Source organism: Vulpes lagopus, chromosome 5 (genome assembly GCF_018345385.1).
Source record: "Vulpes lagopus strain Blue_001 chromosome 5, ASM1834538v1, whole genome shotgun sequence".
Taxonomy (NCBI): Eukaryota; Metazoa; Chordata; class Mammalia; order Carnivora; family Canidae; genus Vulpes; species Vulpes lagopus.
This window is the reverse complement of record NC_054828.1, coordinates 47,684,379-47,698,483: the sequence shown is the minus strand read 5'-3', so window position 1 is coordinate 47,698,483 and position 14,105 is coordinate 47,684,379. Positions and strand designations below refer to the sequence as shown.

The 14,105-nt window shown below is 33.6% G+C and overlaps 1 protein-coding gene across 7 annotated transcripts in view; it reads left to right on the top strand.

Annotated features, from left to right (window-relative positions):
- VPS54 (VPS54 subunit of GARP complex) overlaps positions 1 to 14,105 on the top strand; it is a 76,920-nt gene that overhangs the window by 25,695 nt on the left and 37,120 nt on the right. For all 7 annotated transcript variants that reach the window (XR_005987894.1, XM_041755766.1, XM_041755762.1 and 4 more), the window contains 4 exons: positions 1,815 to 1,893; positions 2,864 to 2,898; positions 4,873 to 5,004; positions 7,863 to 8,248. Coding sequence is in view for 6 of the 7 variants with exons in the window: in XM_041755766.1 (XP_041611700.1) it covers positions 1,815 to 1,893; positions 2,864 to 2,898; positions 4,873 to 5,004; positions 7,863 to 8,248 (632 nt within the window). In the remaining variant the exon portion in view is untranslated. The remainder of the gene's footprint in view (positions 1 to 1,814; positions 1,894 to 2,863; positions 2,899 to 4,872; positions 5,005 to 7,862; positions 8,249 to 14,105) is intronic.

The following is a 14,105-nucleotide window of genomic DNA, read 5'->3' as shown; positions in this document are numbered from 1 at the left end:
TAAATAAATGGAGAGAGAGTCCATGTATATAGATATGAAGACTCAATATTGTCAACATGTCTGTTCTTCCCAGCTTGCTCTATAGCTATAGATTCAATGCATCCCAGTTAAAATTCTAACAGCTTGTTTTGTAGATAAACAAAGTAGAGAGCTCAAAAATAGACCCACACAAATACAGTCAACTGATTTTTGACACAGGTTCAAAGGTCATTCAGTAGTCTTTTGAGTAAATGGTACTGGAACAACTAGATATCCACCTGCAGGGAAAAAAGAAAAAAAATCTAGACATAGATTACCCATACCTTTCACAGAAATAAGCAGAAAATAGATTGTAGATCTAAATGTAAAACTGTAAAACTAGAAGCTCACATAGGAGAAGATACATAACTTTGAATCTGGTGATGATTTTTTAGATAGTGGCATCAAAAGCACAATCCATGAAACACAAAATTGACAAGTTAGACTTTGTTAAAATTAAAACCTTCCACTCTTTGAAAGACACCGTAAAAGAATGTATATAGGCTAGACACTGGGAGAAAATATTTGCAAAACACATGTATGATAAAGGATAGGTATCCAAAAATATACAAATAACTCCTTTTAAGAGTTTGTTGACTTTTAATCAACAATAAGAAATAACTCAACTAAAAAAATGGGAAAAGAACTTGAATGAACATTTTTCCAAAGAAGATGTACAGATGACCAATAAGTATGTGGAAAAGTAGTCAACATCACTAATAGTTTTAAGTGGTAAGTTTTATATTGTGTGTATTTTGTCATAATAAAAAAATGTGCAAAAGATCTGAACAGGCATCTCATGAAAGAAGACATAAAGATGGCAAATGAGCGTATGAAAAGTTTAACATTGTATGTCATTAGGGAATTGCAAATTAAAACAACAATGAGATACTGCTATAGCATTCTATTAGAATTGCAAAAATTCAAAACAGTGACCAAATGCTGGCAAGAATATGGACTGATAGGAACTTATATTCATCGTGGGTAATTGACCCACAATGACTGCAAAATGGTAGAGCCACATTGGAAGACAGTCCTGTAGGTTCTGCCACAGTTGCCTTCAGAACTCAGAACACTACTAGCTCAGTATTTTTTCCTTTCCATGCCCCACTTTCCCATGTGTCCTATTTATGGTATCTCTGAAAAGATAGAATTGTTAGTGATCATCTAATCTGAAATTAGAGTAGGGTTTCTTTCTTTTTCTCTCCTCTCTCTCTCTCTCTCTCTTAAAGTATCAACCAATAGCCTTTCTGTCTTATATAGATTTTCACATTTTCTTGCTTGTTTTAAAAAAATATTTTCAGTTGATTTCTGTTATATAAATAAGGATTTTTCATTTGCATTCCCACTTCATTCCAAATTTATAGAGATTTTATTATAATTATATAAAATGGGATGAGTGTAAGCATGTATGTATTCATAGAGTTCATATTGGTTTATTAAACATACTTGTTATTTGTGTTTAATTTCAGGAGGCTAGTGATTTCACATTAAAAATGTAGAACTAGGGGATCCCTGGGTGGTGCAGAGGTTTGGCGCCTGCCTTTGGCCCAGGGCATGGTCCTGGAGACCCGGGATCGAATCCCACGTCGGGCTCCTGGTGCTTGGAGCCTGCTTCTCCCTCTGCCTATGTCTCTGCTTCTTTCTCTCTCACTGTGTGCCTATCATAAATAAATAAAATAAAAAAGAATTAAAAAAATGTAGGACTAATTTGGCATATTCTTTTATGAAACATTTTGATTCTTTGAATATTCATATTGCTACATAGCATTGATTTTGTTATTTTTTTTTTATAGAGAGAGAAGATTCATGAGAGATGCAAGAATATTTGTCCTCCTAAAGATACCTTTGACAGGACTCTCTTACATACTCATGGTATGAATATATGCTATTTGTAGATAATATGTAGATAAATATGTGATGTTTGTAACATAGCATAAATATCAAACAAAATCTTAATTTGGAAACTTCGATGCAGGAGAGGCATTTGCATAACTAAGAGTGAATGCTTCCTTAAGTTTTGTACTGGAGGGCCTCCCTTGCATCCGGCTAGTCCAGGCCTAGCCGCTGGGTTTAATTGATCAATCCTTCCCTCCCTCCCTCCGTTCCTTCCTATTTGTTTTAATGGGAGAGAACTGAGCATGAATATATGCAAAGAGAAAGAGTTATTAGAAGGGAAGAGATTGAAGATACAGAAAGAGACAGGGTGATTGATGAAGTGAGCTCACAGAAGAGGCAGGAGGGCCTGGAGTCCAACCCAGGAAGGTTAGTTTTGGAAAGGAGGGTACTTCCTCTGAGATTGAGTTGGTGAAATAAAGGTAAAGTAGGTTCATTTGCAGTTTTGTAGATGATACAAACTAAGATGTCTAAGAAGAAAATTAATAGGGTACTAATATCCTAATATGGTATCAAAATCTTTGATCATACTGGGTGGGATGGTATTTTGAACAGTAAAAGCTGTATTCCTTTATTAGAATATTCCTATATTCTAATTAAAATTAGAATTCATTTTTATTTTATTTTATTTTATTTTTTTTTTTGTAATTCATTTTTAAAAACCATATGCCAAACTTAATTTCACCAAACTTAAGATAGCACCAAGCTTTCTGTGTCCATTTAAAAAAGACTTGAAATGTATTTCGTTTCCTTGCTACCATACAATTGATTAAAATTACTTGAAACATAGGAATTTTTTCAGTGCTTTAATACTAGGCTTGACATTTGTTGAGGGAATTTAAGTGATTACATAATTGTGACATAGTATAGAATCTGGTCAAAATATATTTTATGGAATAAAATGAAAACAAGTTTAAAGAATAATATTTTCTCTCTTTTTTTTTCATAGATAAATCCAGGACAGATCTGGAGCAAGTACCTAAGGTAACAGAGCTTAATAAATGAGAATACTGCTTTTAATATCTTTAATTTTTTAATAATCTTATATATCTTTAATTTTGCCTTATTAGAAGCTTTCATTTGACCTTCTGACACTAACCACTTTGTCTGTTCTGGCACTTTGTGCATCACTTTTCTTCTTTCTTTTACCGTCATCAATTTCTTTATTACCTAAATCTACAAATATGTTTAAGTCTCCATTCTGAAAAAGAATTTTGTTGATGTTACTACCCCTTCAAATTATTAAGAGATATTTCCTTTGTATGAAAAATTTTATAGAGATGTGTCATAGGTGTTTTCTCTTTGCCCCTGCCGCTCCCCCCATAGAGTTAATTAATCAGATTCATGGCATTAATCAGATTCTCAAAGAGGTCTGTGATAACCACTCTTTAAGGTGAGAAGACACAGACAACAGAAACACAAAGGAGAGGGTAGACATTTTTAAAGTACTTTGATTCCCACAAAATAAAATTCAAAGTGTCATTTAAGGCCCTTGATTATTGATTTCCATCATAGTCAAACTCAACTTTTGCTTATTGATCTTTATACATTTTTTTACTTCAGTTAAACTATTTTGCTGGGGCTCTTCTTTACTTGTACTTTTCCTTTAGCCTGGAAGACTTTCCCTCAACTCCCCATATCTAATCTTTCACCTTACTTAAATGGCAAATTTGCATGAATACATTTCTTCCCAACTGAAGATAATTGGCCATCTTGCTGAATTTCCATAGGTAAAATGGATCAGTACATATAATAAAATATAGCATAGAAATTAAGTAAGTCAAACCATGTTTAGGCCTTATGCTAGGTACTGGAGATACAAAGATTAATTAGCTATAAATCTAGTCTCCAGGGAGTGATACATATATAGTCAATAAATAATTTTTGTGAAATATGAGATATATAAATATATGTGGCATATGTACTTGTGTTCAGAGATGGGGTGGTTGATGTGTTCAGAAATGGGGTAAGCATACAGAGATAATGTTTGCCCTAATTGATTGCCCTTTCTTTTGATATTTGTATTTTCTAGGAAAATAGTCAGGAAAGATATTCTAGACCGAAAGTATGTACAAAGATAATTAAGCATAAGAGGGTATGGAAGTTGAGTATTGCTAGAATGTAACTTGTAATAGTGGAAGTGGCAAAATACAAATTGGTGAGGAAGTTCAAAAAAAATGAAGGGCCTTTGATGCCATTCTGAAGAGTTTGGTCCTTAGGTCATAGGAATCCATTGAGAGATTTAAACAGAAGTTAATTCAGTTATACTTGCATTTTAAAAGTATATCTGACACTAGTATAGGGGATCGATTGAAGGAGGACACCAGTAGATAGCTATTTACTGTAATCCAGAGATAATGAAGGGCTGCATTGATGAAATACTCTAGACATAGAGGAGAGAGAGGATTCAAGTATTATTTAGAAAGTATAATGGGTAGGACTTAGTGCCTAAATAGTTACAGTATGTAAAGGAAAAACAATGACCTTTTCATAAAATTGAATTTGGTTTTAAAATTTAATATATGTCTATCTATAAAACTAATTTTGAAAGCATTTTAAGCAGGAAAAAATAGAAATATAAATAGAGTTTGATATTTGACATTTAAAAAAAACTCTCAGTGGGAAATAACAAATTTTGGGATAAGTAGGATATCTCCCTTGGGTGTGTGCCTAGTTGGACCGCATTAGTGAATTTGGTTACATAGTGATGGAATGATCACCTCCATTGGTAAAGACAAAAAACATTTTTCTATCTTTTCATGAGTATTTTTAGTGTGGTGAAACGCTATACTTTTTTTTATACAGATTTTTGTTTGTGTAAATCAACCTATCATCACTTGCTTTTGCTGTTTATGCTTCAGATCCAAGTTAATCATTATTTAATGGTCTTATGATGTTTGAAGAGTTAATGGATATAAAAAATGTTTATCTAATTGAGAAAAATACATTTTTTAATAGATTTTTATGAAACCAGATTTTGCCTTGGACGATTCCTTAACTTTTAATTCAGTTTTACCATGGTCTCATTTTAATACTGCTGGTGGAAAAGGAAATCGTGATGCAGCTTCCTCAAAGTTGCTACAAGAAAAGGTAATTTCTTTTATACTTTTTCCATGTAGAAAACTTTTAGTTAAGTAGTACCTTTTATGTGAGTTCTGATTTAGTTATTTAGTAAGGGCTATTGCTTTTAATTTCATTGTTACTATTATTGCCTTCATATCTTAACTGATAAAGTGAAAGCATTTTGATTCAATGGAAAACAAGTTGTGCTGGTGAAAAAGGAAAAGATAATTGTTGCAGTGCTTCTTATGTGAAATAGTTGATAGAATTTCAGCTTAAAAGATATATTTAGATAACATTTAATTGCTTACATTTATCCCAAATAATATATTGGCTAATTTTGTATTCTTTATGACTTGAAGTATAGAAAGTCAACTTTTGCTGAGTTACCATTTTTCCTTTTCCCCACATTGTAAGAATGATTATTTTGAAGAAAAATATGATAGTTACAAAATACAGTATTGTATTAAAAATACAATAGTATATTTTTAGCTTTGCAAAGCCTAATATTTTGCATGTTATTAGAAGTTTTTTAAATTTTACAATATTCTGTAAGTGAGAAGTCAACATCTTGAAAGTCACTTAAAATGTACAGTTTTAAATATAGCTTAACTCCTATCAAGAATCTTTTAAAACTTGAATAGGGGGATCCCTGGGTGGCGCAGCGGTTTGGCGCCTGCCTTTGGCCCAGGGCGCGATCCTGGAGACCCGGGATCGAATCCCACGTCAGGCTCCCGGTGCATGGAGCCTGCTTCTCCCTCTGCCTGTGTCTCTGCCTCTCTCTCTCTCTCTGTGACTATCATAAATAAATAAAAATTTAAAAAAAATAAATAAATAAATAAAACTTGAATAGGAAGTAAAGATCTTTTGATTCCTGTTCTTTCTCAGCAGTTTAGAGCTATTCTAAAACTGGTTCTTAAACTAAGAAGAAAGCATTTTGTTTAAGGCTAGTGACATCTCTTGGCAGTCTGAAAACTTGTCTTCGGAAGATTATTCAATAGATGTGGTCTAGTAACTAAAGAAAAAATTAGTTTGAGGAGAAGAAATGTAGGGAAAAGATCATGAGTACTCCTTTTTTCACAGTTGAAAATAAAAGTGAAGTCATTTTTCCTTTGGCAGCATTTTTACCTATAAGGATTTTCCTTGAGTAAGAACAGATTCATAAATCTGATGAAAACTATGGGTTTATGGGCACAGGCTCACTCCCACATTGCTTTTTCACATTCTAATATGTTCCCTGTTAAAGTAATACCTTAAGAGAGAAAAACAACAAAAGCCAATAAAATCTCATCCTACATACTAATACTTGCTGAATTATTTTAGGAAGACTGAAAGTTGTTCCCTTTATAGAACTTTAATAGAAAATGAATTATGAAAATATGCCATTGAAAGGAATAGATCAATGGAATATTGATAACTTGCAGAAATCTTTGAAATTCAAATTAAACAGTTGTCTCATGCTAAATGTTTAAAGTAATGGAATTTTATATTTTGGTAAGTTACAGTATCAGATTTGTTATATTTCTATCCTGGCTCCTTTTCATTCTACTCTCTTCTTAGAAAAGGAATGGAAGAAAGGATTCCAAGAGAACACTTTCAGATTCACTTTATGATTGATAAATAGCTGTTTTTATCTTACTAGGTTTAAAGAGAGGGAATGCTACAAAGAGGATTAGATAATTTATATTCTATTGAAGTGCTACCCAAAGTCCTGGTCTATGATGAATTAAGGAGTTTGTACTAGAATGTAAATCATTGCACTGCTTCCTTTATGAAGAAAGTCTTTCGGGGGATCCCTGGGTGGCTCAGTGGTTTGGTGCCTGCCTTTGGCCCAGGGCGCAATCCTGGTAGTCCTGGGATCGAGTCCCGTGTCGAGCTCCCGGCATGGAGCCTGCTTTTCCCTCTGCCTGTGTCTCTACCTCTCTCTCTCTCTATGTCTATCATGAATAAATAAATAAAATCTTTTTTTTTTTTTTTTTTAAAGAAAGTCTTTCTATGGAAAAACAGAAAGTCTTTCTATGAAAAATCACTATTGGGCTTGATGTAGTTGATTTACTTTCCAGCAAATTCCTTTTATCAGGAACCGGTTAAATAGTTCACAAACTGGCAGCAGTTGTATAAACTGCGTCCTGAGTAGCAGTATCCTGGAGGAATTACTCATTCTCCATTTCCTATTCTGAAAATTGAGTCCACTTTAGCTTGTAATGTACTCAAGTAGCTTTGTCCCCATATTGCTTTTTAGCAACCCAAAGATTAATAAATATGAGACAAAAGAGTGCAAGAAGCAGATTTACCTTCTTTCTCTGCTCCTGCTATTACTGCCCTCCAAACCAACTACTTTCAAGAAAGAAAAAGTACCCCACAGTCATCTAAGATGGTGATCTATTTTAGAAGTCTGAGATAGAATGATCTCCTTAACCACTACACCATCACACAGCATGCATCTGACTAAAAGTTTATTATAGTTAACCATTTATTGACCTCCTTCTATGTACCAGGCACTGGTATTTTATATATGTAATTTTCTAGTTTTAACAGTCTTAGAATACAGGTATAAGTATTCTTATTTTATAGATGAGGAAACTGAGGCTAAGACATACTAAGTAATTTGAATAAAGTCATCTGGTTAGTAAGTGGCAAAACTAAAATTTGAACCCAGGTGTGTCTGACTCAAAAACTGAAGCTAAGATGAATGCTGTGTCATGTTACCTTTCATCTCCTTTCCATTTTATTATGCCTGATGTCAAGAACCTTATAATCCAGTAGTTCATATAATGGCATTTAAAATACATGTAGGAATCTTATATCATTTTCAGGAAGTATTTGGATAGTCAAAGAAGATAATCTTAGAATACTCCACATGATATTTTTTTTTCTTCCTTCTTAAGCTGAGCCATTATCTGGATATTGTGGAAGTAAACATTGCTCACCAGATCTCTCTACGTTCCGAAGCATTTTTTCATGCAATGACCTCTCAACACGAATTGCAGGACTACCTCAAGAAAACTTCCCAGGCTGTAAAGATGCTTCGAGATAAGATTGCACAGATTGATAAAGTAATGTGTGAAGGATCACTACACATTTTAAGACTGGCACTTACCAGAAACAATTGTGTGAAAGTGTACAATAAACTCAAGTTAATGGCCACTGTACACCAGACTCAGCCTACAGTACAGGTGTTGTTATCCACTTCTGAATTTGTTGGAGCATTGGACTTAATAGCAACAACACAAGAGGTTCTACAGCAGGAACTTCAGGGCATTCACAGCTTCCGGTATGTCCTTTAAGCTTTTAGAAATAATGTTAGAAGTTTGTAAAGGATAAATTTTAGTGTGTAATGTTAGCTGGGGAAGTATGTATGGATGAAAGTTACATGAATATTTTTTCTTCCGGATTGATCCGTTTAGTAATGTTATCATTGTGATATTTTAGTCATAGCACAACAAAAACTGTAATAAACAATATTTACATAAACATTTGGATGGAGAAACAAAATTAAATTTTCTCGTAGATGGTACCTATGAAAGGCCGGTCACAACTTTGAAAATAACATTTTGAAAATGTTGAAATAATTTTGTGTCAAGTTAGTAGATCAAGGTGCAGGAAGGAATACCAGTATATCTAAAATTAAGTTCATTTTGGGCACCTGGATGGCTCAGTGGTTGAGCATTTGCCTTTGGCTCAGGACGTGATCCTGGGGTCCTGGAATTGAGTTCCGAATCGGCTCTCCACAGGGAATCTGCTTTCCCTCTGCCTATGTCTCTGCCTCTCTCTCTCTCTGTGTCTCTCATGAATAAATAAAATCTTTAAAAAAAAAATAAAATTAAGTTCATTTTAAAAGTTCTTGAATAGATTTTAAGTTTAATATTTAATAATGCAATTATTACATTTATATATAATTATGTGGTAATTATTAAAATTCATTTCTGATTTGCAGTCTGTTTATCACATTGCAAAAAATTCTATAAGGTAATGGAAAATACCTAATTTTTCTCAAGTTCTTATTTTGAAAATGTTTTTAACATTAGGGTTTTAACTATTTTATGTGAGATCATGTCAAAATATTTAATTTATGGATAAACCAGGTATAGACCATCAGAGTTTCATTCAGTTAAGCAGGCTTGCAATGTACTTGTAGAAGCCCCTATTTGCTGGGAGATCTATCCAAACCTTACTCTATTAAGTGACTATTAAAAAGTTTGTATGGAAGATGTATTCTGTAACTTAATATATATTTAATATATTCTGGAAAAGTTAGCTTCAGGAGAAATGTAACTGAATTATAAGTTCTTATTGACTAGGGATGGGTATTGGAATATTTACCTAGAACACATTTTTTGAAAGGTGGCCCAAATTTAATGACATAAATGATTGATTCATTCCTTCAAGACATGGTTATTGATCACCTTTACATGTGAGACACCAAGCAGATTGCTGAGAATATTGCCATGAACAAAGCAGAGATGCTCTCTGCTCTGTTTCTACAATTTATTTGGCAGAATAAAGGAGACAGAAATTACTGGGTAGTCATCATGCTGTGCAATACTGTATGATGATGAATGTACGGATTGTCATGGAGCTCTAACCTTAGGGAAGGAACCTAATCTAGACTTGAATGTCTAAAGAAAATGTCTGAGTCACAAACCTCTTTGAGAATCTATTGAACACTGCTAATTAGATCTTCTTTCCATAAAGACATACCGGTACCTATAATTTTACAATCATTTTTGGGTGGATCATAGTTCTTTGAAGCCTACTTTGGATTTCCTAGCATGGACAAAATGATTTTTAGTTTCCCTTTCACTCTGAAATTTTAAATATTTCTGTTTCTGAATGTCTGAATAGAATATATTTTTATTTTTTTATTTTTTAAAAATATTTTATTCATTTATTTGAGAGAGAGCACAAGTGGGGTGGAGGGGGGAGTGGAGCAGAGGGAGAGGGAGAAGTGGACTCCCCACTAAGCAGGGATCCCTATGCTGGGTTCAATCTCAGGACCTGTAATCATGACCTGAGCCGAAGTCAGACTCTTAGTCAGTTGAGCCACCCTGGTGTCCCTATTTTTATTTTTTAAGATTTTATTTACTTATTTGAGACAGAGCAAGGAGAGAGACGGGAGGGAGAAGGACAAATAGACTCTGCGCTGAATGCAGGGCCCTACGTGGGGCTCAGTCTGATGACCCTTATTAGATGATGACATAAACTAAAAAAGAGTCCAGTGCTTAACTGACTGAGCCACCCAGGCACCCTGGACTATATTTTTAAAGTAAATAGCACTAATTTTATCTCTACTTTAGAAAAATTGACTTCTGTAATGACAGATGTTGTATCTTTCACTGTATAATACCATGAATGTTGGTAAATATTTGAAGCTGATTCTATAGAGTACTTTTATCCTCTGAGTAGGACAGCGCTGAGAAATAAATCAAATATTGAATGCTGCCTGCCTGCTAAAAACAAATTCTAAACTCTTATAATTTTTATCCCCAAGATCATATTTCATTCTACTTAATGTTCCTTGACTCTTGAGTTTATGTCCAATAATACTGATGAAAAGTATAGTTATCCAAAGCTGTCTGGAAAATATTTAAGAACCCTGTTGATTATTATTGCCAGTACATTATGACTTATTGGAAGACAGGATGAAAATTTTATAATCTTTTATTTATTTTGAGCCCAAGGAAGAGTTTGCCTTTACTTTCAATCTTACTTTTTTTGTTTGTACCTTAAGGGACAAAGTTTTCATAAAGTATATATGATTTTTAAAAAGACTTTCAAATATTTTCATTGTCTACATTTTACTCAAGTATCTTTCTATATTATTATTTTTTTAGAACCTACACGTGTATAAAGAGTGTTTATTCTTCACATGAAACAGTTCCATAAAGTTGCTTATCAAATGTCAGTTCCAGTTGGTTATAACTATATAAAAGTTTGGTATCAGAACTTATGTTGAGTCTCTGACTTTGATAAACATCTTCATATGTAAATAATTTCCAAAGATGAAAGTATTCTAAAAGAAAATGTTTTTCTTTTTTAAATTTTTTTTTTTTTTTTTTTTTTATGATAGTCACAGAGAGAGAGAGAGAAAGGCAGAGACACAGGCAGAGGGAGAAGCAGGCTCCATGCACCGGGAGCCCGACGTGGGATTCGATCCCGGGTCTCCAGGATCGCGCCCTGGGCCAAAGGCAGGCGCTAAACTGCTGTGCCACCCAGGGATCCCAGAAAATGTTTTTCTAATCAAGAATACTTACAGTTGAAATAACCCAGTTTTGTTTTAATTACTGTCATATCTTATGTCGATGATTTACTTTCTTGACTTTAACACTATTAAGTATTAACATTAGTTTCTTATTTTGTAGCTTCACAGATATTTTTAAGGCCCATAGTTTTATTTGGAAGCATAAGAATTAGTTTCGAACCCTTTATATTTTTGATCAATTAAGATAATGTGTATTTTCTGTCTCTTATCTTCTTAAAAGCATTAGTGACGTAAACTGTGTTCTTAGTTTATTAAAATGATTATGCCTTCCCAGGAGGAGTTAAAAGACATTGTGCTTGAATTTCACACATTTTTCTTTTTCTTTTATACTAGAAACCAAATTTTAGTCATTTTTGTGGAGGCAAATCTTAGAAAAGCATAGGGTCTTAAAATAGGAAATCTTTTTGTCGGGCAGCCCAGGTGGCTCAATGGTTTAGCACCACCTGCAGAATGGGGCGTGATCCTGGGGTCCCGGGATTGAATCCCACATCGGGCTCCCTGCATGGAGCCTGCTTCTCCCTCTGCCTGTCTCTGCCTCTCTCTCTCTGTGAGTCTCATGAATAAATAAACAAAATCTTAAAAAAAAAAAGAAAAATCTTTTTGTTAGTAGCAATGGAGGGACTCTGTGGGATTAATTTGGTAACAATGTTTCCATTTGAGAGCTCTTTGTCCAAGTTTTGCTTTTAGCTCCAATGTTCTTTCTAATGTTTTTAAAGGGAACTTTAATTCTCAAATCTTCCTGTAGTCTATTTGCTACAATTGGTAATCTCTAAGAGGAATGTGAATGTCCTTATTTGTGAATAATTCTTCTGTATAATAAATATGAAGCTAATAGAATAGTGGCAGTAAAAAAAATGCTTATGCATGTTTTCTTTTTTCTCATTCTTTCTATATTTTTTGACCATGATATTATTTTCTGTATAAACTGTTTTTGTGAATTCTGAACTCCCAGAACATTTTGTTTATATGCTCTAATGAAATTTTACAACATTCTATTATGTCTTACAGTCATTGGTGTTTTTTTTTAATCCTTTGCCTATATTTTCTGTAAATTGGTAGTTAGACTTCAAATGCTTGATTAGAGTGAAGGTTTACTTTTTAGCAGGAACACCTAATAGGTAGTGGTGTATATTTTAATTTTAGCCAAGAGACATATTTCTGGGGAAGGCAGATGGGGGAAAGGGATAATTGGTGATGGGCATTAAAGAGGGCACTTGATGTAATAAGCACAGTGTATTGTATGCAACTGATGAATCACTAAATTCTACCCTTGAAACTAATAAAATACAAACACTTATTTTATCTAGGAAAAAAAAAAAGATATAGTAACATTTCAGTAAGGCATTTATATTTAAGTAAAAGATCAGATTCCAAATCCAAAAAAAAAAAAAAAAAAGGCATATTATTTGGTTGTCTCTCCTTTTATGATATTAGCAGCCATTTGATGATCACTGCTTAGATTTATCATCTCATTATGGGTTACAAATAATAATAATATTCTAGTTCTATACTTCCTTATTCATTTATTAATTGGAATATTTCTGTAAAGTGGTATTTCTCCATAGAAATTTGGTAACACTGAAGGACAGTTCTTACAAGGAGAGGCAGGATAAATTCTAGATGCCTTTTTCTTACTTAGCAGTTTTAAAAATGATGAATTGAAAATCTAGCATCTTCCAAAGGTAACTGATGATTTTTTTAAAAATATATTTTTATAAACATGTGAATTTACATATACTTGAAGTATTTAAGTTTTTTGCTGTTTTTGTTTTTGTCAACGTTCAGATTGTTATGTCTTTTGTAGGAGCCTCCTTAAGTTCACTTAAGATATACTGTATATATAAATAGATACATTTCTATATTTTAAAGTCACTTGAAATAATTCCTCTTTGTATACATTTGCTGCTAACTTGTTGTGCAGTTAAATTAATTTTTTTAAAAGATTTTATTTATTTAAGATAGAGCACTACCATGAGTGAAGGGAGGGTCAGAGAGAGAAGCAGGCTCTCTGCTGAGCAGGGAGCCCAATGTGGGGCTCCATCCCAGGACCCTGGGATCATGACCTGAGCCAAAGGCAGATGCTTAATGGACTGAGCCACCCAGGCGCCCTCAGGGTTGAAATTTTTAAATGCAATGTTGTGCTATAACATGTCTATGAGTAGTTACATGGTTCCAAAGTCAGATCTCTGAAACAAAAAGGATGTTCAAAGAAATTTAACTTCTCTCTGGTTCCTTCCTTCCTACCTACCCTATAAGTCACCATTTTTAGAAGTTTTAATTTATATTTATCCGTCATCCATCCAGCCATCTCTCTATCTGTCCCTCATCTTAGATAAGCATTAGTATACTGTATTACTTTGCATTACCTTGCTATTGTCACCTTACAGTATACCCTGGAGATCACTTTACAGTGTGCCTTCTCAATGAGGGGATATCATCCTAAGGGAGCAAGAATTGGTTCTTTTAAGGGTGAAAAAAAATTGGATATTAATAATGGCTTGTGGCCCTCCAAAGGGCCAAGGTACATAAACAGATATACAGCATATCTGTGATATTAAGTGTACATGCCGGGTGATTAGGAATAAAAATGTCTAAAAAGGATTCTTGGGGCAACAATGAAAAAAAAAAAAGATTGAGACACTGCTCTGTAGCAATATATGTTAATTGGTAGTCCTCAATTCTTTTAACAGTACATTAGTGTCTGTTATGATACAGTCAACTAACCCCCATAGGTCAACATTTGGGTGGTTTCTATTCCTTTGTAGTTTCAAACAGTGCTGCAATGAATGTATGTTCTTTTGTATTTTTATGAGTGTATCTTTGAGACAGATAGTGAGAAGTGAAATTCCTAGGTCAAAGGTTAATTACC